This window comes from Microtus ochrogaster, unplaced genomic scaffold, assembly GCF_000317375.1.
Source record: "Microtus ochrogaster isolate Prairie Vole_2 unplaced genomic scaffold, MicOch1.0 UNK3, whole genome shotgun sequence".
Taxonomy (NCBI): domain Eukaryota; kingdom Metazoa; phylum Chordata; class Mammalia; order Rodentia; family Cricetidae; genus Microtus; species Microtus ochrogaster.
Window position 1 is genome coordinate 5,863,819 of NW_004949101.1, and position 26,864 is coordinate 5,890,682.

A 26,864-nucleotide genomic window follows, 5' to 3' on the forward strand; every position below is an offset into this window, starting at 1 on the left:
TGTTTGTTCCCACAAAATAAATATTCAAGGAAGATGAGAAAGAAATGAGACTGAGTCTCAGGAATAGGAGAGAAGTGGCCACAGCTTCAGGGACCTGTCTTGCATTTCAGTCTCACCCAAGTGCTTGTTTTAAGAATGTGTTCATGTCCCTGTTTCTTCCCAGCTGTTGTGATTTTTTCTCTCCTCCTAGAATGGTTGTTACAGAATCAGATGGTTTGCAGCTGCTGCTCATGGAAACTCACCTGTCAGCAGAGCATCAGAGAAGAATTTCTTAAAGAGCATATTTTTTTTTAAAAAAAGTTTAATTAAGAAAATGCTTCATGCAATGCCTTTTGATCCTGACTACCTCTCCAACTCTTCCTAAACTTTCCCCTGTTGTATGGAGACTCAAAATAATCACACAGAAACTATATTATTTAAATCACTGCTTGGCCCATTAGCTCTTATTTGCTAACTCTTACATCTTGATTTAACCCATCTCCATTAATCTGTGCATCACCACAAGGTCATGGCCTACCAGCAAAGTTTCAGGCTTCATGGCTTCTCTATTGACTCCACCTCCTTTCTCCCAGCATTCTGTTTAGCTTTCCCTGCTTATCTACTTTATCAGCCCCCCCCCTCAGTTTCTTTATTAACCAATGATATTCAGAGCATACAGAGGGGAGTCCCACATCATTCCACCTCTTCCTTTCCCATCCAACTTTATGTTCTTTCTCTCTTTCAAAACAAACTTTTAAAAATCAAAACACTCAAAAGACTAATAAGAGAAAAGATACCAAAACAAAGTGAAATCAACAAAAATTCATGGGAAAAATTATCCTCGGCCGTGGGCCTGCCCTGTGGTGTAGTTGATGTACCCAGTGATACTCAATGGAAAACAGCTTTTCCCTTTACTAGTAGCTGTCAATTACAATAGCTTCTTTGTTAGGTGGGGCCCCATGTCCACTTCCCCTGCTCTGTGCTACAACCCCACCTAGCGTGAGTCTCTGCAGGTCTTGTGCCACAACTCTGAGTTTGTATGTACTTCGGTCTTGTTAGATCTGGAAAGTGTTACTTCCATGTGCTCTGGCTATTACAAACTGTATGCTTCTTCCATATCCCCAAAGTTTTGAGGGGAGAGGCTGGATGAAGACATCTTGTTCAGGACTGAAAGAGGAGCAGCTGTGTCTGAGGCCCAAGCATTGTGCTTTTGACCTCCTGTTATTCTCCTTCATCCTTTGGTTTCTCATGAGTTCATGTTAGCAGCTGAAAAACTTGAGGCCTGCAAGAATTCTGCTGACATTAGACAAGTAGTTAAGGCTGAAGTTGGGGCCAAGTCTGCTCATCCATAGCTTTTCATTTTCCATTCTCTAGTGATGGTGATGTCCTGCTCCCTACTTTGCCTCTCAGTGTCTAGGTAACTTAAAAAAAATAATGCATAATCTGTCACCCTTGGCATTTACTGTACCTTTAACGTGGAGTAATTTCCCCATTCCTCACCTACCTGGAATGCCCTTGGGTTTGAAATCCAGGGCTTCATACATTCTATCAAATTTGCTTTCAACCCACCATATAAGGTAAGTATACTAAAACAAGCAGCATTATCTCCTATTTTGAAGACACTGAAATTGAACCATGAAGCAGTTATTTCTGATTATTCAAGAAGACTGGGTTTGCCCAACTAGAAAGTCCCATTTTCTTTAGACCACTTCATAGCTGTCTAGAGTTTGCTGTTAATTCAGCACATAGTTCTTGAGTAATTTTCACGGTACCACAGATTTGGACCAAACTCAAGTCTCTGAGGCAAGTTCTCTACTTGTTCATAGCCCTTCTATGCAGAAGGGCCTCCTTCTCTTTCCTGGAGAATATGAAAAGCAGAAAGATATAAAGTCTGCCTGTGACTCTGATCCAGGAATCATTAAGTCTCCAAGCTCCAGGTGCTTCTCACCCATGCTGTCATCAATAGGATTGGAATTAGACTCCTTTTTACTTGCATAGTATAGTGACTTGGGATCAGGCCCTTCTGCTGAGGCCCAGCCTCTTTATTCAAGTGTCTTGAGATGGGATTTTTGCAGCTGCCCACTCATAAGACACATTATTATGGGAAAGCTGTTCCTGCTCAGTTCAGGGCTTCCTTATGCAGTCTGAAATGAGATACATGACAGTTTGCTACTTGCCACCAGAGCTCCTGGATGCCTGCTGACACTGTCTCTCTCCTGTGTGTATATCTTCTGGGCTGTAGAGACCACCCCTTCTTTAGGCTCACTAGACAGAGAAATAAGAACAACTCTGAGTATGCATGGGGAAGCCAGAAACGTGTTACGTTGCATGCAAGGAAAGAATGTTCAGACTCCACCAAGTAGTATGATTTTAACATAGCACAGGCTTTTACTGCTTCTTAATCTTCCTTGCAGCAGAAACTGCTGTCTTTCACTGAGCCAAGGAATGCAACCCTTGCCCACAGGTTTGCTACTTAGGGGCAAGGACTCTGAAATTAACTAACTCCAACTTTTAAAGGCCATTTAGAGATTATTACCTTTGGATTATTCCTGTGTCATTTAGGGTCCTCATACCCACCTGATCTTATCCCAATATCCAAATCGTTTATTTATGTGTCCTTTTTAAATCAGTGCAGCGTTCTCTCCAAAAGAAATGTGATAAATGATATTGTTTTTTGCTTTGCTTTAAAATTCTTTGGCCTCTTTCTTATCTCTCCCAATGCCTACTTACCAAAAACTCTATAGAGTTGATTTGTGGATAAGTCAGAAAAGGACAAAGATGCAGGTCATTCTACTGCCTTCAGAAAGAGAAGGAACTAAGAAGTGTAGTCAAAATGTGATTTATTGGAAAGAACCTCTGTGCATTGAGTGAAGAAACAATTGTCCCCATTCCATTACCCACTTACTTCATAACATCTATGTGGTTTTGTAATATATATAGATACACATACCATCCTATATACATTAAGAAACAAATGTGCAGACAAGATGAAAAGGATTTGCACCACAGCAGCTGGGTGTGGGGACAAAACATGCATAGAAATAGATGACAGAAGCTCATGGAAGATGCTCAGGAAGATATCCAGTGGACTTGCAGTGTTATTCCTCCGAGAGGGATGAGGGCATTTGATAACTGGAGGGAGAGGAAAGATGTTTCAGGCAGTGGGAATACTGGACTCAGAGATGCACAAGTGACATATTGGTAATAGAATATAGTAGAGTTTGAGGTTCACCTTAGAGAGGCACTCAAACGTGGGAATGCCAAGTATAGAAGGCAGAAAGCGGCTCAGGACTGAGTATCAGTAGTATTGCTTTGAAAGACACTGGAAGGATGCTGTGGGGATTGTTCTTTATTGCATCCAGTCATTCTAGATGTGACTAAAAAAGTCGTAAAAAAGTGATTGTGGGGACTGAAAACCCAGAATATTTGAAATGTTCATTAGAGAAAAAGTAATTGGAAAAGTAGAGTGATGGTGCCAAGCTGATATAGCCTGTAGGTCATTCTAGCTATAAGCTGAGAAGAGAAGCACCATAGGCTTCCTAATGTGGAGAATCATTCTGATGAGTTCCACTATTAGGCTGAGGGATCCAGGAATGTTGAGGTGCTGGTCTCTGGGGTCAGGAAAACTGCCCCAAATCCAGCCCTGGCCTCCAAGGTGGGTGGATCTGTAAAGAAGAGACCAACAGATGCTAGCCGGCAGATTCCCACTGGAAATCAGTACACATTGGTCTTTTGGTCCTTGCTGACAGATTTGGTGATGCTGGAGGTAGATGTGAAGGAAGAGGAATGGGATAGTGACTGTGTTCAATGCAGGACATTGCTGTGTTTAATGGGATGTTGGCTTCAGTTAACACTCTTGGCTAGTTCTTTTTGCAGCAGTTGTCTGAAGAGATTTTAATTAAAGCTAATGCACTGATGCGTATTTCTCCACAGATCCATACTTTCAGAATTTATTCATGTTTTACATAAGACATAGAGTCTAATTAGTGGATTAGATTCTGTCATCTTGGGAATAATGAGACCTTCATGAATTTATCATTTTCTGGCTTCAGTTTAAAATAGTTAATAGCACCTAAATTTTTTTTTCTGTTCTGGAAATGGAACCCAGAGATTTTCACATGCTATGTATATGATCTACCACTGAACTACATCCCCCAACAGATATAAATATTTGTAATCACAAGTACCTAATAAGAAAAGTTACTAAGCTGGTATAGCTCATATGACTATTTTTATTTTTCATAAAGTATACCATTCATTAACTATACTTATTATGCATTATATCCCACCAATAGAAGTAGTAATATAAAAAGAATGATATAAAAATAAATATAAATAAGAATCAATGACTGCTTTCTATACTGTATGGGCCATCTTGACCAGAAGCTGAGACAGTGCTTCTTGGCCTCCTGTTCTGTGGTGGGACATGTTAATGAAGCTGCATGTATTAGTGTTTCCTGTTTTACACATCCACACATTGGGAATGTAGTTAAGGTCCCCACACGAGTGCTTGAGAGTTATTCTTAATGTGTATATTAAAGATCCCTTCAGGTAACTTACTTAATTGGGGGCTAGTTAGAGTCTTTTTCTTTGAGTGACAAGCTCTTGATGCTGCTCCTCATGAAGGCCGTTGTACACCAGCAAATGCTGCTGATAACATATCTTACAATCAACAATCCCTAGCCCTGCAAAATATGTATACAAGATAAATTTGTGGGAAGCACTCAGCTGAGAATTATTTGTAAGTAAATGCAGTCCATCTTGAGGACATGTTTAAGATGCACTTGATCATTTTACAGCCCAGGAAAGATGGATTTGTATCAACAGAACCACTCAGCGAGAGAGAAATGATCGATTTGCTCTTCAGAAGTACGCCACAATGATGCTTTTCTTTCACAATGCTAAAGGAAATAATTGACTGCTTACGTCGGACTTATTTGTTTTGCTGATCTGCTGTCCTCCCCTCATGATCAAAATCCTGTCCTATGCTCAGTTTTAATTTAGAGCAAACTGGGACTTCAGTTTGTATTTTTGCATTTCTCTGTGTCTGTTTCCAAACTTCACATGAGGAAACCTCCAGCCCTCAGCATGGTATGTTTCCATCAGAGAGAAAAGGTTTGACCATGTTCATGCAGGAATGTCACACAATGCCACACAGGGCCTTCCTCCTTTCTGAGACAATTGCTAATGGGTGTCATTCCACACCATCGTTGTCTCCACCTTGTTTACATATTGCTAGACAAAGCAGGTCTTAAATATATGGGATGGGAAGCTTGACCCTTTCCTGACCTTGTCTATAGTCTCGCTTCAGATAAAACTCTCAGGGTAAAGACTTTAAAAATATCAGAATGCTGCCCTATCAACTTGTGTTTGGAATATACAGAGGTTTGCTGTGTTCTCAGTGTAAAAATCAAAAGGCCTGCTGTTGTGGTTTCTCCAGAGACATCTTTGAGTGATCCACACCTCCAGCCAGAGCAGGGCCACCACAGGCAATGCTCCAACAGCCCCTCTTCTGCCTTCTGACGGATCTGCAAGGCCTGGGTTCTCACCTAGTTTGAAAAGTAAAATAATTTCATGAAAATTTGTAGGTGCCCGGTGTATGTTTTTTGCAGTGAGAGTCTCTGTCTCACCCCAAATACTTCCAAAGGTAGACATTTTACTTCCTCAGAAGACTTAAAATTTTGTAGACTAGGGTTATGTAATTAATTGCATAAATTATTTAGTTCGACACAATTGTGTAATAAGTATCTGTGATGTGTGCTTTGACCATGATGTGAACTAATGTTAACAAGCCTGGGGGAGATTAAGGGATTCCTCTGGGGAGAAAGAGTGAGAGGATGCCATGGAGGGAGTAATTTTAGTGGAAACCCTACCACGAAACTCAGACGAATCCTCCTGTTAGAGAAAGGTGTGTGTGGCTCATGAGGCATTCAGAAGATCCTTATAAGTATGCCGTATTTTGTGTTCACAAGTTCTCTGTGGGGTGAGATTGCTCAGCACTGGGAGGTGCTGTGAGATGTTACAGAGTTATCTAGAAGAGTCTCTGGATCCTGGCTGAGGGGTTAGGCGCTGAACGGGAGGTGGGACATGACTATGCTTATATCAGAATCTTGTGGGCAGTGGTGTTGCATTCAGTGGCTGTGTTCTAAGCAGAGGTGTGGGTGGAAGTTGTGAACATACATTTCTAATAAGTTTCCAAATAAGGCTTGTGCTTCTAGTTAATTCATATTGCTTGAGATAACAAACTTAAATATGACAAAAATTATTGACACATGTATACCAGGTTATTAAAATCCTTAGATATTGGGCAAAAATGAGTTTTTGCTCAGAATGTGCCAATAATGATCTTCCCTATCTGCTTTGTTCAGTATGAACGACTAAAACAATGGGGCTGTGAGGCTGGGCAAGCTCTCTGTTCCTGCAGCATCTGAGTTCTGTTAGCATTTCTGCTGTGAGAGGGATCTTGGTGTCACCGGGTAACAAGCACAGATACCGGTACCATTATGACCTCAGAAAGCCTGGTATGAATATGAAAATGTAGCTGAGCATGGTCCTCACCACACTGGTCTACCCCTTTATTTTCCATGTGCACACATAAAAGCACTCTACCCCCATTATAAGCACTCAGGACCAATACCAAGAAAACCCAGGAGGGTATAACTGAATGCTTTGAGATGCAGCCTTAGGAAGGGACGTAACAGTTTCCTCTTCCATCTCACTGTCCAGTCTATGCCCAGTGCGCTGTGGCTGTCTCAGTATTTGCAGTATGCAATTAGAGGAGGTGGACTCCTTTAGGAAGGCACTATCCCAGGGATGCTGTGAGAAAGAAGAGTGGTACCCATAGTTGTGCTGTTTCTCTCACCAGAGACTTTGGACAGTGACTAGGTATTAGCAAGCTGTAAAAGCCACAGAGGAAGAAAGTATAGGCCAAAGTGCCCTAGGCTCAGAGCCCAGTTTGCCTCACTGTAAGTTTCTTTGATTTTTTTTTAAATCCTTTTCTTCTTGGAGAAATTTTAAATATAAATTCTGTTTTAAAGTCTCTAAGAGCAAGAAGATATTAAAGACAGGCCTATCTTAGGGCTCGGTCTTCTAGCTGTTCTTGAGGATGCCTCCCGTGCGTCACATTCTCTTCTAAAGGACTGTGACCAAAGGAGTAAAAAAACCAGCCTTCCTGGAACTCACATTCTAGTGGGGAAGGATAACTGTATGCCATGTTTGCTTCATACTCAGGTATTGCTAATTCAAAGAACAAAACACAGAGCCTCTGAGGCCACACCTGCAGTGTACACATCTGGCATGTTCTGGGTGAACCTGGAGTCGGGAGAGGCTTCAGGTGAGCCAAGGATACGACAGAGCATAGAGACCCTTGTAGGGAAGGTAAAGAACTCGAGCTTGTACCTCACTGGAGTGGGATGTCTTGGGCTGTGTTCCATTTGAGTAAAGAAATGGCCTCAACTATCAGTGTTTAGCAAGACCCTTTTGGCAAAAGAAAGAATGGCACAATGAGAAGGGATATAAGCACAATCAAGGGACCAACACCAAGATCTGTTGAGAATAGTTAGACAGAGATAGTGGAATTGGTGAGAAAAGGCCAGATTTATATTCCGAATAATTAAAATAAAGGGTTTGCTGATTGGTTGCATGTAAGGTGTAAGGAAAAGGACATTAAAGATGACACCATGACATGGGAGTGAATGAACAGAATGACATCAACTGAAATGGAGGAAAAGATAAAGTCTGAGTTATGATTCATTTCAGTAAATGTACCTTGTTCAGTTTGAGGTACAGTCTGGACATTGATGTAAGCAGTAGGCATGTGACTCCAGGTTCAGCAGAGGGAGATGTGCATCCAGGGAGTGCTAGCTCAAATGTAAATTTGAGCAATGAGATCACTAAAGGAGAGAGCGCAGGTAGAAAATAAAACATGTCCAAGGATGAAACCCTCATGCATTTGATGTTTAGAGGTCAGGGAGATGAGAAATCCCAGCAAAGACAAGTGTAATGATAAAAGAGTAGCCAGGTGAAGATGTGAGCAGGAAGAGTGAGTCCGCTCTTGTAGGGCACTTCCCAGGGGTGCAGTGAGAGCATGATCAAGAAGTAACCCATGGGAACTGGGTGGTAATGGCGCACGCCTTTTATCCCAGTACTCAGGAGGCAGAAGCAGGAGGATCTCTGAGTTCAAAGCCAGCGTGGTCTACAAGAGCTAGTCCCAGGACAGGCTCCAAAGCTACAGAGAAGCCCTGTCTCAAACAAACAAACAAACAAAAAAAAACAAAACATTTAACCCATGGGTTTTGCAGTATGGAGATAATGGTGACCTTGGTGGGATGCTATTTTAGTGTGGATTCAGGAGGAAGCAAGAAGAAATAGATTGGCACCATAAGTAAGTTTTTAAAAAGAAGTTTACTTAAATGGAAGGAGCAGTGTGGATGGCCAGCTGGGCAGGAAGGGAGGTAAAGTTGGAGTTTAAGATGGCAGACGGATGATCTGTTGAGATGACTGTGGGGTAATGCGACTGGGGAGATATACATCAGTGTGTTCGAGAAGAGAATTGACATGCTTTTCAGGAAACCTTGGTGCTCAAGAGAGTTGGTTTGAACTGGTTGGTGTGTTTTCTGCCTAAGGTGTGGAAAAATGAGGTCAGGACTCATGCATGGTGCAGAGGAGCAGAGCCCACCAAGAGTGTTAGAAGTGCCTTCTGGTGGTTTCAGGGACTGGTAGGGCTGTGATTCTGCAGGAGGAGTCACTTGCAGGCAGAACAGAGGTGACAGATGTTCCTCACGTATACTGAAGTCTTAAGAGATCTTGCAGGAGCTCCACCACGTGTCCAAGAGGTTCAGTGGAAATGTTTCCCATGAGGGAGGAACTGGTTTCTGAGTTATGGGCAAAACTTGAACTTCCTTCAGTGTCTTTCTCATCCCAACAAAACAACACCGCACCTCGCCTCCGAAATCTCTTCTCTCTTCCTACTCCCACAGCATGGGCATGGTTCCAGCAATGCTCTGGCTTTCCTGGCATCGTGCACCACCAGCCATGTGGGAAGCTGAAAGGCCTCCACTCTGCTTTAGTTCTCGCGCATGCCTGGTTCTTGTCCACCGAAGACCAGGAGTTCGCCTGTTCTCTACTGCTTATATCAGCCTTGCCCACTCTCCATCTTCAGGAAAGCAGACCAGCCAGGCTGCCAGCAGCAGTGCTTTCCAGCTTGTGTGCCTAGCATGTTGGCTTCAATGTCAGGGTTCAGATGCAGCGTATCTGCATTGTCACTTCCATAGTACCTCCTTGTTTCTTATGTAAGTGCCTGATTTCAGAGAAATTCATGAGAAGAAACCTGCCATTATTAAAATGTTAATGAAAAATAGAGAAGCATAATAACAAAAACATGCATCATTGTGCAAAGCTCTCACCCTCAACCCCAGAATGGCTCATTTGCCAATACAGAATCAGGCTGTGCTGGGATTCAAGACACTAACTCCTGAAGCTCTACCTGAGTGTTCTTTCATGGTGTCTCTTCTAATGCCCCCATGTGGTGTAGGAGGTCCTTCTCTCTTTGTGTTGCTTTTATTGGTTAATGAATAAAGAAACTGGCTTGGCCTGTGGCAAGGTAGAACTTAGTTAGGCAGGGAAAACTAAGCTTAATGCTAGGAGAAAGGGGACAGAGTCAGGGAGAAGCCACGGAGCCACTGCTGGAAAGAAACATGTTAGAACCTGGCCTGTAGGCCACGAGACTCATGGTAAAATATAATATAATGGAAATGGGTTAAGTTAAGATGTAAAAGGTAGCCAATAAGAAGTTAGAGCTAATAGGCCAAGCAGTAATTTAATTAACACAGTTTCTCTGTGGTTATTTTGAGAGTCTGGGTGGCCAGGAAATAAACAAGCAGCATTCCTACAACGCCCATGGTTTGCTCCACATTTCTCTTCCCTTTTTTAGTTCTGATTCTCCTCGTCTTTCTCTGCTATCTAGTGTGGTGACCTCTGGGGACGCACATTAGACATTTTACACGGAACACATTGCTCTATCCCTCTAGGTTCTACCAGCCAGATGGCGAGTTAACAGACACTTTTTTCTGGTAATATCTTTTTTATTTAGAATTTATTTTAGACTGTGTGTGTGTGTGTGTGTGTGTGTGTGTGTGTGTAGAGGTCAAAGGACAACTTTCAGGAGTCAGCTCTCTTCTTCAACTGTGTGGGTCCTGGCGGTAGAACTGAGGTCTTCAGACTTGGGGGCAGGTTCCTTTACCTATGAGTCATCTCATCCGCACATTAAGAAATACTCTTGGAACCTTGGACCCCATTAGGAGGTGGTCTTCTGCCCCTAGCTTTACAAAGGTGTCATTTATAATAAGACCTATAAGACTCGGGAGCAGAAAATGTGTGTTTAGTAGGACATGGTTACTATTTATAAGTTGTATTTATGCAGCTAGATTAATGTTTTCAATTGTGGAGATATTTTACATGCTAATCACTTAATTTAATTTTTAAATTATGTTTTTAAAAGTTTAGTTACTTTTTTCTTGTAATTAATGCTGACTTGTTTTTGCTTCCTTGCTAATAGATTTCTGTCCTAGATGAGACATGGACTGTATTCAGGCGTTACAGTCGTTTTCGAGAAATGCATAAAACATTGAAGCTAAAGTATGCAGAGGTGAGTTATGAAATGATTATTTCCAATTAAGAGCACTCATTTTATAAAGTAAGTGAGCTGATTGCATTAACTCATCCTCTCTCTCTCTCTCTCTCTCTCTCTCTCTCTCTCTCTCTCTTTCTCTTTCTCTCTCTCTCCCACCCAACACTAGATCCTATCACCAACTTTGATTTCAGTTACTCATCTGTCAAAGTTACTGTCTTCATTCTGTTCTTACTCTGTTGTACAAAATTGAAAGATTTTCTGAGCACAGGTTTTGAAAATATTAGAGACAAACTAAAGTCCATTCTTTATATAAACATATGGTTAATTTCAGACATTTTAATCAATTTATATCTTTTAAACAATAACATCTACTAAAATGAGCCAGGTATGGTGGCACATGCCTTAATCTTAGCACTCGGGAGGCAGAAGCAGGTGGATCTCTGTGAGTTTGAAGTCATTGTTGTCTACAAAACAAGTTCCAAGATACCCAGGACTGTAACAGAGAAACCCTGTTTCCAAAAACAAAAAAACAAAGCAAAGCAAACTACTAAAACAAAATAGTGACACATTTGTTAGCTTGGATTCACTGCTTTTTCTCTTAAAGACTCCATTCCTGCTTAATCCTCTACTTAATGAGAAATCAGTCATGAGATTTTAGTTTGTCATCACACAGTAAAGAAAAGGATAAATAGTAACATGAAATTATCTAGAAGCAAGAAAGTATTGCATTGATTGGATACTCAAGTGTATTGATACATTAATAATCTCTTTTGGACAAAGACTGGATTTTAAAACAAGTTTAAGTAAACAAAAAAAATATTGCTGGGCTGAAGTGCATTCCCAGGTGCTCACAGTGACTACTCAGCAGAGGATGCTGGGTGAAGTTCAGCGCTGTAGTAATTTAGGTTGGGCTGCTGCAAAACAGTCAACAGTCACTGTTCACCCTCTGCGCCCTCACCAAGTACTTTCCCACCACTGTCTATAAAATCCCAGACATTCTGTAGTCTGAAATTTAGTCCAGTTTGAATCACATGAATAAGCCAATGTCTTTAACAGTTCCACAGCTTTTACCATCTCTTAACCATATAAAATAGAAGGTAACATTTTTTAAATATAATTATTGCTTGATTTGAAGACTCAGGGTAACCCAGTTAAAATCAAGCCATCTTTGAATTAAGGAGAAGCTTCTAGTGTGCATTGTATAGTTCAGTATTCTCAAAAGGTTTTGTTCTAGAAGTAACCATATCAATTCAAGTCATGAAGTTTGCTTCTGGAGTTTACCTTCATAGCCCAAATTATTATTAACGATTAACAAGAACCTTGTTGTACACATACTAAATACACAGAACAGCTTGATTTTAAAGTGAACTTACAGCTCATTAGCTTCCTAGTTATGAGTTACTACATCAGTTCTTTAATAATGAGTAGATTTTTGCATATATTATTAATGTCACTGAAGCACCAGGGTAACAAATAGAGTAAGTGCTGTCTTTGAAACAGAAGATGTTGACTGCGTGCACGTGTACATGTGCACATGCCAGTTACTCCATGATTATTCCAGTTCTTTAGTTAGATGAACTCATTCTGTATATTCAGCCTCTAGCTTCCTATAGTACTATAGTGGACAGGAGCAAAAGTCTTTGCTCTTACATATCTTAGATTCCTATGGAAAGAGCGGACTGTGAACTGATTGTCTTGAGGAAGGCTGTGTGGCAGGTGTCATTCTAGTTTAGTCTTCTGCATTTTAGGAAGAATACCAGTGAAGGGAAGTGGGTACAGAAGTACTTGACATGTTGATGAAAAGCCATCTCAGGTTGGGATCTTTGACAAGATGGAATTCAAGTTTAAGTGAGTGAAGAGAGATTCAGAAGAGTTTTAAGAGGAACCAGTGCACATCTCTGTTGGTGTGCTTTTATTTTAAAGAAAACTCCAATACAAAAGCCATCTGTAAAGATACGATAAAAGAACACTTACCTGGCTTGGCATGATAGAGACTCTTAGGCCAGGGGTTGCCTGGTATCAGAAAGGAGAATTAAACAGGGACTGTTGTATGTAAAAGTCTTTCCGTGGAGGAGGATGTTTATGTAAACAAGCTGACATATTATCTTCAAATGAAGAAAACCGAACTGGCTTTATTTGTTAGCCTCTTCATTCACAGATCTGTATTTAGAAACTCTATTGTGACTAGCTAAGAATAAGATAGTGACATTCTGGCTTCTCATGAATTAGAAAGGATGAACAATGAGCAGATACCTTAGGCACTTTCTGATAAAGTGAAGTAACACAGAGTAAATAAAACAGGATACCAGTACTGTGGCATACGAGCTAGGCAAGCTGGCTAGTTTTTAACCAGGCAGGCCAGTCAAGACTCAAAGAGATAGAAGCTGAGGTCTGAATATTGTGAAGAAGACAAGCATTGAGATCTAGAGCTGAACAACTCTTAAGTCAAGGAAAACAGCAGATACAGAGGTACTGGGGTGGGACCAAGTTGGTTATGATCCAAGAACAAAAGTGTGTGATAATGGCACAGGTGGTCAGGATGAGGGCAGAAATCGACATCGTGATCACTTAGGGTATTCTTAATTGTGGGAAGCCATGGGTCAGTAAAACAAGGCAACAGAGTGACCCAGTGTCGCTGTTTAAAGGTCATTTTAACACTCAAATGGAGAAAGGATTCTAGGATGGCAGAGAGCTCAAATCCAGAATTATATTTGATAGATTAAGTTTGAAGATGTTTTTAAACACCCAGTGGAAATGTCAAGAAAGATGAAGGGTAAGACTTCAGTTTGTACAGGAAGCTATATGAACTTCTAAAGTAAAATTCGGCATTTAGATCAGCAATAGTGAAAACCCCTTTACTTCTGTTTTAATTGCTAGCTACAGTTCAGCATTTAGACCATTATATTCCTGACGTGTCCTCACAGGGGCCCCTTCCTAAACACAGCCTCAGGATTGAGATGGTACCCAAGAGCAAAAATTGCTTTTCCACGTTGAGTTCAATTTCATGACTTAAATTACTTTATCCTGAGGACAAAATACATTAGTTATGAAGGAAGGCCCTGAAATGCTTGTGTAAATGCATTTCACAGAGAACAGTTAATGGGAGTGGGTGGCGGTCTGAGACTGGCAAGCCTGGCGTGCGGGAAAGGAAGCCTTGGTGCGCTGTGTCTTTGAGCTGCCACAGCTAGTCACATGTAGGTGCTCAGCAACGGTGAGCCTGGTGCAGAGCTTTGTACCTCCTGTCACTTTCTGTCTGACTGCACTGTGCACCCAGTGCTGTTTGTGGGTGACAGGAAGAGTTGCTTCCTGTCACGGGGCCAAGGCCAGAGTAGGAAGTCAGGTACTTTGATTTAATTTTCTATTTATCCTTTTGTTGTTTGCTTTCTTTCGTTGGTGACTGTGTGTGTGTGTGTGTGTGTGTGTGTGTGAGAGAGAGAGAGAGAGAGAGAGAGAGAGAGAGAGAGAGAGAGAGAGAGAGAGAGAGAGAGAGAAGAACACGCCCTGGTTGACGATGCACTACTATACTGCCTTCATCTCCTTTTGCTAAACGAATACTATTGAAATCTGGAATTTAAAAGAATCATGTTACATCTCAAATCTTTATAGTACCTTATTCTAATTCTATATTGATCTTACCCCATCAGAGTAAAGCAGTAGTTTCCATTTAACATTTCAAGGTGGAGCTTCAATATTGGGTTGATTGTCTGCTGTGTACCTTCCAGTAAATTTGAATCTCTTTTGTGTGTCTCAGCCTCAATGTTCTCTTACTCCTTAAGTGTCTCTTGCATCTCAAGATTAGTACTATTTGCTGGGATCTTGTTAAATATTATTTCTGTCACTAGACTTCATACTGTCTCATCTCTGTCTGTAACATTAATCTCCATCTTCTACATCCAAATACTCTGACCTAAAAACACCCTACTAGGCCCATGACTTTAAGATAGCTGCTTCCGGTAAGCCACAGGTGTTATGCAAGGACCTTGGAACTCTCTCTCCTGGACATCTGTTTCATGGACATGTGGGAATGCACCTTATTTACCCAACTCTGTCACCTCATTGGGCTCATTCTTTCTGTGGAGGTAGAAAATTATTCTTGTCTTCATCGCATGAGTAACAGTGTTTAAAGATAAGGTTTTGGAATGATATACATACATTAAGTTTACTCATTACAAGGGTCTAACTTTTTGATCAAGTTGGAAGTTAAAAAGCACAGTGGAATTCAAAATATATGGAATCTATAATATACTTGCTAAGATAATCCTTTGACACCTTAAAGCTTCAGTTTTAGTTACAGCCTGAAATCTTCTGGAACTTTGTCTAAAATTACATCCTGTTCTTTCACATTCCCTCTGGAGTGTGTTCTCTTGAGGACACACTCTAAAATAGTTGGATGTGACAGCTCCTTTTATGGAGATTTTGATGATGTTGTTTCAGTGATCCTTTTCAGGCTTCAAAAATCCTAAGTGCATGCTTAAAGATTGAGGAAGGTATACCACTTGTGTCTTGTTGTTGGTGGAGTTGGGCTATAGGGTTTTACTACTGTGGCTGGTGTAAAATTTACTATGTAGACAAGGCTGGCCTAAACTCATGGAGATCTATCTGCTTGTCTCCCAATTTCTGAAATTAAAGGTGTGCATCACCTATACTGGGTAAATATACCAAATCTCCTCTGAAGTTTGTCTTAACCTAAGCCTCAGAGGTATCTATTTGCAGCATCTATCAGGGTTCCCTTGAGTCCAACTATAGCTGTAGGCTCAACAGACTCCCAGGGGCTATACAGAGCATTAGGGCCCCTGCCTCCCCAACTCCCACTGGCCTGCAGGCAGAAGCTAGACGAGAGCCTCCAGCACTCTGCAGTCAGTACACGAGGCTGTCTAGTCGCTGTTCCCTTTGCCTCACATCTTACAGGTTATTGCCTACGTATTTATGAGATGATGCAACCATGGACAGATATGAGTATCTTAAACCTAGTATCCCATGCTACGGTGGAGTGACTGTCTCCATAGGCAGAACTTGCATAGCCCCAACAATAGGCATGTGGTTAGATTCACCTAGAACAGAAGAGAAAGCTGTGGCTTCCTACATGGATAGCTATCATTCAACTTGTCAAGAAATACCTTATTTAGGTGGAGGAGGGATGCCATTTTTACCATGAGCAGTATTGCCTAACAACTAAGTTGACTTAGCAGCTTTTCAGATTTCTAGAATTCTGTAGGACATTAGGGCAGTTTCCAGATTTTTTTCCTGTTGTGGGTCTTCTCTGGACATTTATGAACATATCTGTGTGACTTCTGGTCAACTTGTAAAACTTCTGTGAAGGAATTTCATAATTGCTCAGTTGTCCTTAAGCAACTAGGGAGACTACATTGAACTCAGGTGAGATGAGAGTCCTGAAGACCATCACCCCTGAGAGAACGTTCTAGAGCTCCTTCATGGCCATCATTCATCTCGTCTCCTCACAAAGCCCCATTCCTGTGAACAATTGCTTACTGTAATGCTTCTTCAAGGACAGCTACACTCTGATCACCTGACACCCCACAGGGGTCCTTTACACACCTGTGGATAGTATGCCAATGACAACAATAAGGAGCTATTGATCACTAGAAGCCTGACATGTCTCCAACAAAGCAGAAGGAACCAGGGGTTTTTTAAAGCAGAATAACTTATCCAGTTAAGCCACTCGGTTCCATAAACCCAGAAATGGAGGGATTGAGGCTGAGAGGACAGAAAACAAAGCTTTAGACCTTTTCTTTCAGGACAGTGACAATTCAGATTTTCCAAAGGAGGAAAAATGAAATTGGAGTTATTTCCTCCCAGTTATTTATTTATTTATTTTCATTTTTCATGATGGGATTTCTCTGTGTAACAACCTTGGCTATCCTGGAACTCACTTTGTAGACCACACTGGCCTCACACTCACAGAGATCTGCCTGCCTCTGCTTCCCTAGGGATGGGATTAAAGGTGTCCACCACTGACGGCTTCTTTGGTAATAAAGGGGAAGACCAGCACCTGGTTGTAGAACAGACACCAGGTGGTCCCTGTTCAGTCAGAACAAGTGGGCTGTTGCATTATTTGGGGATTGTAAATTTGTCATTTTTTTATTTATGTATTTTCTTTAATATTAGCAGGTTTTTTTCCAGAATCCACATGTGCTGGTTCTTTTGTTTTGAATTAATTTGTCCCTGTGGTGTACTGACATGTATTAGACAGGCCAACCGTTCCTTCTGGGTTTCATTCCCTACTTCTTCCATTGACCTTGTACAGAATATTAATCAAATTAAACCCCCTGTTTTTAGATTCTACATCTATGCAATGATAATGCCACAGGTAGTCTGAAGAGATGGTGGCAGCCTCCCATAGACTGCAGGCAGCTCTGAAGGTTGCTGCAGCATCTGTCAGACTGTGCATCTTCCAGAATCTGTGCACAAATCATTTCCACAGTCCTCTTTTGTGTATGTATAAAAATCATATTCTTTTACTTTACCAAAATCAGTGTGTCTTTTAAATATCAGCCAAGTTGTGTCCTCAGGAACAGAGCTTCCTTTTATGTATTCTCTCACTCTTCTGAGAAGGAGATAGAATTACTGTTTATGTCTGGAGTCCATGATGTTCACTGATGGGTCCTGATGCAGGCCAAATCTGATGTTCACTGATGGGCCCTGATGCAGGCCAAATCTGATGTGCACTGATGGGCCTGACACAGTCAGAATCTGGTGTGTACTGATGGCTCCTGATTTAATCTAAATTTAAGAATCATGTTCAGTAAGAAGCTAAAAGGAAAAAGACAAACATTTAAATGTGCACCACTTCTCAGCCATTAGAATGAATAGCAAAGGCCAAGCACGACCCCACCCTGGCTTTGTGAGCAGCTGTCCTAGGTTCTGGTGCTGTTTAATAAATACTTTTTTATAGGACCGGAAATCCATACTCCCAAGAGCCGTTTGGTGTTTGTGGCAGGTTCAAAGGAGCTGCCCATTGCCCACCATTCTAATGGTCTTTGTTTCAGTCCACTTACCTAACAGCTCTCCCTTCAAAGTGCCTGAGCCTCCAGGAAACTGCCTCAGACTGAATATTTGTGCCTTTCGACATTCATGTGTGAAATTACCTCATATTATTGATATTATAGTGGGACCCATGGGGCATGCTTAGGTCATGAAGGTGAAGTTCAGCTGAAAGTAATTAGTGCTCTAATCAGCGGAGCAAAGGCTGCTTAACTACTCTCTGCTTCCAGAGGAAGGCAACAAAGATGGTGTTTGTGATGAACAGGCCCTCACCAGACACCACATTTGCTTCACTTTAGTCTTGAATTTCTCCATCTCCAGAAGTAGACTTCTGCAAAAACATTACCCCGACTAAGGTAGTTTCATACAGCAGCAGGTAGAGACTAAGGCGTGTGCCATAATTCAGAAAAGCCTTATGAGGAAAACAGTTGAGTATTGCAGTTGATTGAGGACTATTTTGTAGCTCTCGCCTAGAAAGAATTCTAAAGCCAGTTCAGGCTGGATGCCCACAGGCAAAGGAATGGTCAATGAAAATTGGACATTTTGTGTTAACATGTATAGTCAAGGAGCCCAAGTGGTGACTCAGCACTTAAGAGCACTGGCTACTCTACCAGAGAACCTAGTTCAGTTCTTAGGACCCACATGGTGGCTCACAATCATGTGTAACTTTAGTCCCAGGGGATCCAATGCCCCCTTTTGGCCTCAGTGGGCACTAGGCATGCAGGTGATGCACAGACATATGTGAAGGCAAAATACACACACACACACACACACACACACACACACACACACACACACACACTGTTCCTGGTGAAGATAAGTTATATGGAGTAGGTCAGGCTGCCTGTCTGTGCCATACCTAACTCATCTCTTGAAGATAAGTGAACGCAGAAGTTCTGGAGTGTCAAACACAATCCTTCTCTATCACCTACATCCCTAAAGAAGCTTCTTTCTCCTTACAAAGCTGAGTAATCTTAAATAATTTTAGAATCTTGTAGTAAAACTGGTAGGTTACTGTGCTAGAGAAATAGTTTTGTGTCCCATCTGCTATTCTCTGGGTTCCCAGTGAGTACCACTGGGAGGGAAGAAAGCAGTTAGACAAGAGCTTATTTCATTTGTATGTGGACTTTCAGTTTGTGCTCATAGAACCATTTCTCACCTTTATTTTCCAAGTAATTTTCCCAAAGCAGCACCAAATAAAGATGATAAAAGAAACCAAATATTGGCCTCATATTTGTGTTGGAGAGCTATTTACCATCCATCACTGCAATCCTTTCTAAATAAGTTTATATCCAGCATTCCAAATTTAATATAAAAAATTGCAGATGTACTCGGTTCCCAAATTATAATGCTACCAACTGTAGTCACCAGAACATCCAGTAAGCTTTCAATAAATTCAGTTTTACAAAGCTCTTGGGCGCCTTGAATTTTTAAATAGTAAATAGCTATGTAGACAAAAATAGAAGGCAGCCAGTTTTCTGACCTAGTATGTTATCGTTGAGGTCCAGGTATCTCTGAGTGGTTTATACCACACCATCCTCTCTGCTTGGTGGATAGATGGTATTAAATTCCCTTCTTTCAGGGGTGAGTAGAGAAACAAAGACCAACTGAATTACCTGAAAAGTTTTCCAAAATATGGAAATCAACCATAGACTAGTAAATGTCAATTGTGTAGATTTTATGTCTGCTCCAGAGTGTGTAGTGATGGAGCGGCCGCCCCTGATGGGGCTTTCTGGACCCTAATTAAAGCTTGGCCTGGTCTTTTTCTTTGCGTCCATCTTGGCAACACTAGTTGATTTTCTTATTATCATGGGTCTCTAGCTAAATACTGGTAGTCAGTGAGGAATAGTCTCAACATTAACAAAGAGACAGGCTGAGGCATGAACAATGAAGGAGTCTTGAGTCACTAGAGGTATGGGCTTGAATTTTTCTGTCTTATGTGGCAAGGAAGGACAGTTAGATAGCAGCTAGAAACGACTTGCAGATATGAAATACGCATTTGAAAGTGCCTTCATGACAGAGCAGCCCAGCTTTCCATTTTAGAAATAAGAAGCCAAAGAAAGACCCAGAGACAAATCTGCTAAGAGTCATGTTAAGAATTTAAAGTAAACATGGCCATGTCTGCAGGCTGCTGGTCCCATGCTCTTTGTGAGCCTGCCTCTCCGTGACTGTGTTTACTGTAGAATCCCGGGAACACTTGCATAATGCTGCAGAGGAGTCCAACTGTCACAACATTTATTCTCTTTAGAAATTTGCCCATAGCAAGTCCCCATAGATACTAGCTTAGATAACCAGAAACTCTGCCCTTCTTTTGAATGTCATTGCAGTGACATGTTCTGGCCTGTTTCAGTCCTGGAAAGAGACAATTAACATCATAGCAAGGACTGGGAAATACAAGCATTGAGGTTAATTCAACTTATTTATTCTGCAAAACTCGGTATTTAATATTCACAGATATGACTGTATTTCTTTCAAAAATTATTGCAACATACATGAATGTTATCGGATCTGTCTTCACTGGTTCACACCTGAATGGAATTGACACTAGCATTAGGAAGAGTGAGACTCTGTGTGGAAAAATTAATCTCTGTACCAAATATAGCTAGAAGTCATGCAGCCCTATCTACATTCCCAAACCCTATTTTATGCTAGAAATGCCTCAGTGTTGGAGCATTTTGGTCAGAAGAGAAGAGTAGTTTGTGTTTGTGTTTTATCCTAAGTGGATTTGTTTGTTGACTGACCCACCCACAGAGTCCTGCCTTGCTATTCCTTCAATGGGTGTTTTCACGAGGGTTAAGTATGTGCTCAGACTAAGAAGGCACGGGTCAGGTGTTCATAAATCTTGTGTGCAGTGGGAACAAGCCACCCCATCAAAAGTCTGCAGGTGGCTCAGTGCTCCTGAAGGGCCGACGCTGCATGCCACTAACAAATCAACCTAGGGAGAGAATTGCTTTTTTGTTTGTGAGTGTATTTCTTAGTGACAGCTGTTCTTATAAGGCCTTGGGAGCTGCTATTAATTTTGAGTAGTCAAAAATGCTTCCGTCTAGTCAGCTGTGAGAATTATGGCAACCTTTTGATGAGTTTTCTTTATTTGCATTTCTCAAAAGCTGGGGCGGCTGAAATTTACAACCATAAGCCTGCAGGGTACAGCTGTTTCCAAAGCTGCTGGTTATGTGTAGGTATGTCTTCATGGAAAAGGCAGACTGGGGTTGACTTCATCAGTGACAGTGCCATGTTCTATCTTTAAAACTTGAATGGGGGGCGCTGTGAATTCTAATTGGTCTTAATAATAAGAACCCTGGAGTCATATTAGGGGGTGAAAGCCGAAAGATCAGAGAAACAGAACAGCCAGCCACTAGTTCTTACCTCTACGAAATCCTCAGACCAAATGGAGGGAATATCCTGTCTCTACAAGTCTTCAGACTGAAGGCCTTCTCTATGAAACCTCAGACGGAATCCTGAGCTTCTGTCTCCTCCCGCCTCAAATTCCTCTCTCCACACAGCTTTATCTTCACCCACCTCCCATCTCCACTTCCCCAGCGCTGGGATTAAAGGTGTGAGCCACCATCACTTGGCTCTGTTTCTTTTGGACTGATTGAGTCTCAAGTAGCCCATGGTGGCCTTGAACTCACAGAGAGCCCTCTGCCTCTGACTCCTGAATGCTGGGATTAAAGGTGTGTGCCACCACTGCCTAGCCTCTATGGCTAACTAACATGGGTAACTCCATACTCTGATTCTCAGACAAACTTTATTTGTTAAAGCACAAACAAAATATCACTACAGTGGGTGGATAGTTAAGTAATAATGAATGGCAATACACATATTCAAACAAAGTCACATGATTTCCTTGTATTAGTAAAGACTCCAGCTTTCCTAGTACTCAGTTTTCCTTCATTGATTCAGTTTGATCTACTTTACTCTTAAAAATCATAAAACACAAACAGGGCTTTCCTTTACTTTCTACATTTTGAGGCTTCCGTTATTTCTATCTGATGTAATAACAATTCCACTTAGGAAACCCTTCCCTGTCTTGTTGCCTCCAAGACTGCCTAGACTTCCCAACCCACAGTGAACTTGGCCAAGAGCAAAAAGCTTTTAATGGAAGCAAACTTTTCTGTTACATTGAGCTTGCCTTTCCGATGGCAGCAGCCTGGCCGACCTGTCTTACTGATGTAATAAACACTGAAGCCAGAGTCTGAGCTTGATGACTCTGAAGAAACTTGAGCTAGGTCTGCTCCCAGGGAGTCAGAAAGAGAAAAGTTAGACTAGACATACGTGAAATGTTCACTCGGGTCAGTAAGAAATACCGCAGTGCAGCAGACAGAATCCTGGCTTTATTTCTAATATGCACGCAAATGCATATGCTTGATAGATGGATACATAGATACTTAATGTTTCTGGTCTCCCAAACTGTAGTTGCATAACTACGGAAAATGTCTATGCTAGCCCTGAGTGTCTCTTGTGAACACTCTTCATACAGCTCTGTTTTTAACCTGACACAGTCTTTTGTTGCCCATCCAGAATAAAGCTAATTTCTTGGTTTGAGGATTCTGAATGTACTAAGAAAAAGACAAATTCCATGGGAAATCAGTCAGCCTCAATATACTGATTTCATTTTTCTAATTTCCATCTTTTGTTTTTAGAATGTTTTATTTACTGAATTGCAGAGCAAGTTTGTTGTTAATGTTTCTCTTAGACCAAAAAAAATGCACTATTTTAATCCTCATCTGTTTGTTTCCAGTATTTTGCTCTGCATAATCAAATTTCATAATTATGCAAAATAGGCCACAGAGCTGTTGTTAAAATTTCTTCCAGCACTCTCTAGACCTGTCATATCTCCCACAAACACTCAATTTATTTGACCTCACTCATCATTTTTAACTTTAATATACAGTTTTCCCAGAAGAGCTCAAATGCCTTCACATCATTTCCCACTCCTGCTTGGAGGATAGTGGTGATAGCAGGAAAAGATGCCATTTTGAGGGGTTTCTCCTGAATATTGAGTCCCCATTCGTGCCTGTCCTTTTTGTGTTCTGTAACCTCACGGAAACTAACATGTTCCCTTATTACATTGGGCTTCGTCCTCGCTGACATCTGAGCTTCCCTTCAGGTGAGAATGTTGTGAGGGCTTTAAAGGAAGATGCACTCCTGGAGAGCATACAGTAGAGCCAAGATAATGGGGGAACCCTTGCCATGCATCTGAAGTGCCACTTGTGGCTCAGTGTAGAGAAATTTTAATCACCAGTACCTGCGTTACAGGGTTTCAGCTGAGGATACATGAGAATCCCTGCTCAGCTCCTTCACTGGTCAGATGATGAAGCCAGGACCTAGAGTGTTTCTACAAGTTAATCTCCATTCCATAATCCATGCTGAACTGAGATTTGAAATCCAGTCACCCCCAATCATAGGTTTTTAAAACAAAAAGACATGCAGTGCTCATTTAACTATTCCATTAAATTTATAGAAAGAATAATCATTTTTTATTGTTACCATAAAAATGATGCATGCTCGTTTATAAATATTGTACATGATGTAAGAAAAAGAAGAGATCAGTGGGTTATGCAGTGTTTCTCTAAGCATAATGAATGTCCCTGCCTAATGAATGCAATCTTATTATTGAAATGTATAGGCACAGATAAAGGGATGGAGACATACATGATTAAAAAGGAATTAAAAAGAATGAAGAGCAAAGAACGAAGCAGCTTTTAAACACTGTGTGCATTCTAGATATGCTGTTTTAAGTACAAGCATCCAGTTGAATTTGACTTGCATTTAACAGAAGTGAAAAAAAAAAAAGCAAAACTGAAGAAGGTGCTGGACTTGAGAGTGTCTCTACCACGTGATATAAGTCCTCTAAAACCAATGTGACTTCAAGGAAAAGGATTATTACAAAATTAATGTTAAAGTTGTCACAGTTTTCAAACACTGTGTTTATGTCCTCAAACTATAAATTGACTATCCTAAAGTAAATATAATTTCTATGCCTACCTCCAAGTTTTAAAAGTTATCATTTCCGTATTGTCAGGCTATTTAATATCCACATCCTTTTGTAATGAATCTTTGGTAAATCATCTGTGTATGTTTTAATAGAGCCAATGTCCTTTATCCTGGTTTCCTACTTCTGAGAGCTTTCTTCAGCTGGCTCATGGCTGGCTGTTATCACCGAGTGTGTTTTGGGAGCTCCACCTTGAAGCCTTCCTCCTTGCCTGTTTGAAGATGCCTCTCCATGGCTTTCTGCCGCCTGCCACATGCTGGGGGAACTTTTTTTCTCCTTAGTTGAGATCCTAGAACTTAAACTCCTGGAGACCTGACCCCGTAGGCCTAGTCCTTCTCAGACCTTCTATCAATCATACAAGGCTGGGCTGAGCCTACAGCACTCCTGTCAGAGTTCAAGGCTCCACACCCATCTGTGCTGTTGGGGGTCCGTGACATGACATGAGACTCCACTTCTCTGCTTATGTAAGAAGGCTTGTTGATTTCCTGGTTTAGCATTTTTCTATGTGGGTGTGGAAGAGTTGTTTTCCAAATTCCTTACATACAGGATCAGAAACCATAAGCCTCACTATGGAAGGTTTAGAACACAGGAAACAGTGATGAAGATAGTCTAGAGAGTTCTCAGATACCTTGCTGGTTTCCCTCTGTAACCTCTCCCCCACTAGAGTGGCGCAGTTGGCACCACAAGCCAGCATGGGTGCGCTGCTGTTGACCCCAGGCTGTACAGTATTTCCCCCCTGGGATCCCATCTAAGATCCTATACTGCACCTATTCCTTGTTTTTCTAGACATCTTCTGTGACAATTTCAAGTATGTTGCTTTTCATATAATGGCTCCAACACTGGTCAGGAATTTTATAGAATGTTGTCAGTTGAGATTTCTGTCATGTTTTCTCGTGACTGGGTGAGGATTATAGGTTGGGGAACGGCAGGTGACAGGAGTGAAGTCTCATGCCATCACTTCCTGTCAGTGTGAGCCACCAGTTTTGACACTGACCTGATCATCTGGCTGAGGCTTCTGCACTGTTGAGTTTCTTGCCCTGCAGGCCTACCCACAGGCCTTTCTGTACTGCTCTTTGGAGCATGTCACCATGCAGCCAGTGTATGTCTTAGGGATGGAGAGACTGCACTTACCTGAGCTTCCTGTGTCTTTGCAAACCATGTAGAATTCTGCAGGAGAACTTACTTAATCTGGTCTTCCCTTTTGACTTATTTAATCAATTACTGAGTCGTTATATTCTGGTTTCTAGACAATGCCATATTTCCCTTCGTCTGCATTTCAGCTGCCTCCAGCTGTGGCCACTAAGAGACCATGCTGTGGTTTATGTTCTTCTCATCTTGTAACTTTTCTGTCCCAGACCTAGAGCAAGCCACTACTCCAGGGCTGGCTTATTCCTCAGCCTGCATACTATATGCTTCTTGGGTTTTGTTTTTGTTGTTGTTGTTGTTTGAGACATGATTTGTGTGGTTGATATGTAACTGAATAATCACTTATCTGAGATAGTCTAGTCATTTGACTATCTTGACATATTTGTTCATCATCTGACATTTAGTAAATGTTTTATCCAACATAATCCAAAGCCATGACCTTATTTTTGTGAGAAAGTACCATTATACGGAAGTACTAGAGAGGAGGAAAGCAGGGTGTGAAAGTTTGCCCAGAGTAGCTTAGAATTCTTAAAATGTTCCCATCTTCTCTCTCCTCCCTCTCTACCTTTTCCCCACTTCCTCGTCCCTCTCTCTCCGGTATTAAAGGCAGTAGATCACTGGCTGTGGATGGTAAAGATCCAGGCCTGCCTGCTGGCCCTATCTTTGTCTAGCACAGCAGACTAGGATCTGCAGACTCTCCTTTCTGCAACCTTACCTGCTTCCCCAGGGGCATCTTTACCTTTCCCATGTACTCAGATACATAATCTTTATCTCAGTGTGGCAAAGCCTGAGCGTGCGGGTGATTGCTTTTCTGGGTGGTCTGCCATATCATAAAGCGGGCGAGGTATAATGGACAAGATTCTGAGTGACCTCTTCAGCACCCTGTCCCCTCCTCAGGATGCTAATCCAGAGTGCTCCCTGGCTTGAGTTGTCACAGTCCCCTGAATTACAGTTTTTTGCCACTTCTCATTCTTTGGTTTTTGTGGAGTGCTTTGGAAGGAGGCAAGCGGGGCACAAAGATATTTGTCTTCATTGTTAGGCAGATCTGTTCTGTTCACTTTTGTGGTTCGTCTAAATTGTTCTTGGTGCCATTGTGTTTTCAGCATGAGACCCTCAATATGGTACAGGGTAAATACTGTCCTTGTTTTTCATGAAACCATATAGGAAGAAAGAGGACTTTCCCCACTGGTACTAAATGCCAAATATCTCCAACATTTTACACAATCAGAGAGAATTACCCAAGTCGCCCTGAAAGTCAGTTGTTGTGAGGGCGGTAGAACTGCAGGGACTTTAATCTTCTTGAACTACAGGGCTCCGAGCTTCCTTTGTTTGCAGTTACAAAGGGAAGCAAAGGGGAGGTTGTTCACCTGTGGTTTGTTTTTGACAAGATTTCACATGAAAATCAAATGTAGACGGTCTGCTAGGTTAGAACAATGAGGTCCTGAAAACTGTAAAATGAGCATACAAAGTGCTTGAGAGGCAATGGGAAGGTATACCTGATAAGACTGGTATTGGTCCTGATTTGAACCTTGAGATTTCAGTCTGGTGCTCCAATGTGGGTCTCTGTCTCTGCCTCCTTTTATCGCCTGATGAAGGTTAATATTCAGGAGGATGCCTATATGTTTTTCTTTGGGTTCACCTTCTTATTTAGCTTCTCTAGCAGAAATCTTTAATAAATAAATAAATTTAAAAAAATAACAAAAAAAAAGACTGGTATTGGATTTGAAATTTTCTTCTTAGCAAAAGGAACCAGAACGAGGAAGAAAATCCAGTGTTTCTGGGTCACGAGTGAAGACTGGAAGGATCACCAGTGCCTGTAGTTGTTTTCTCTTTGAGGGCCTGCTATCCAGCTCTCAAATAAATACATGGAGACATATTCTAACTTATGATTCCCAGCTTTAGCTTGGCCTGTTTCACGCCAACTTTTCTAACTTTAATTATTCTGTTTAACTCCACTTTGCCTCTGTACTTTTTATCTTTCTTCATTTTACATATCTTTTTCCCCTTCTTACTCCATGACTGTTTATGTGACTATGTGGCTGGCCCCTGGTGTCCCCTCTCCTCCTTTTTTTGCTCCTTGCCTTGTTCCTTAGTTTTCCCTCTTATTTAGTC

The 26,864-nt window shown here is 41.4% G+C and overlaps 1 protein-coding gene across 2 annotated transcripts in view; it reads left to right on the forward strand.

Moving 5' to 3' along the window:
* Positions 1 to 26,864, forward strand: part of Kif16b (kinesin family member 16B) — a 269,246-nt gene that overhangs the window by 205,826 nt on the left and 36,556 nt on the right. For both annotated transcript variants that reach the window (XM_005365523.2, XM_005365524.2), the window contains one exon: positions 10,535 to 10,624. In XM_005365523.2, coding sequence (XP_005365580.1) covers positions 10,535 to 10,624 — 90 coding nt within the window. The remainder of the gene's footprint in view (positions 1 to 10,534; positions 10,625 to 26,864) is intronic.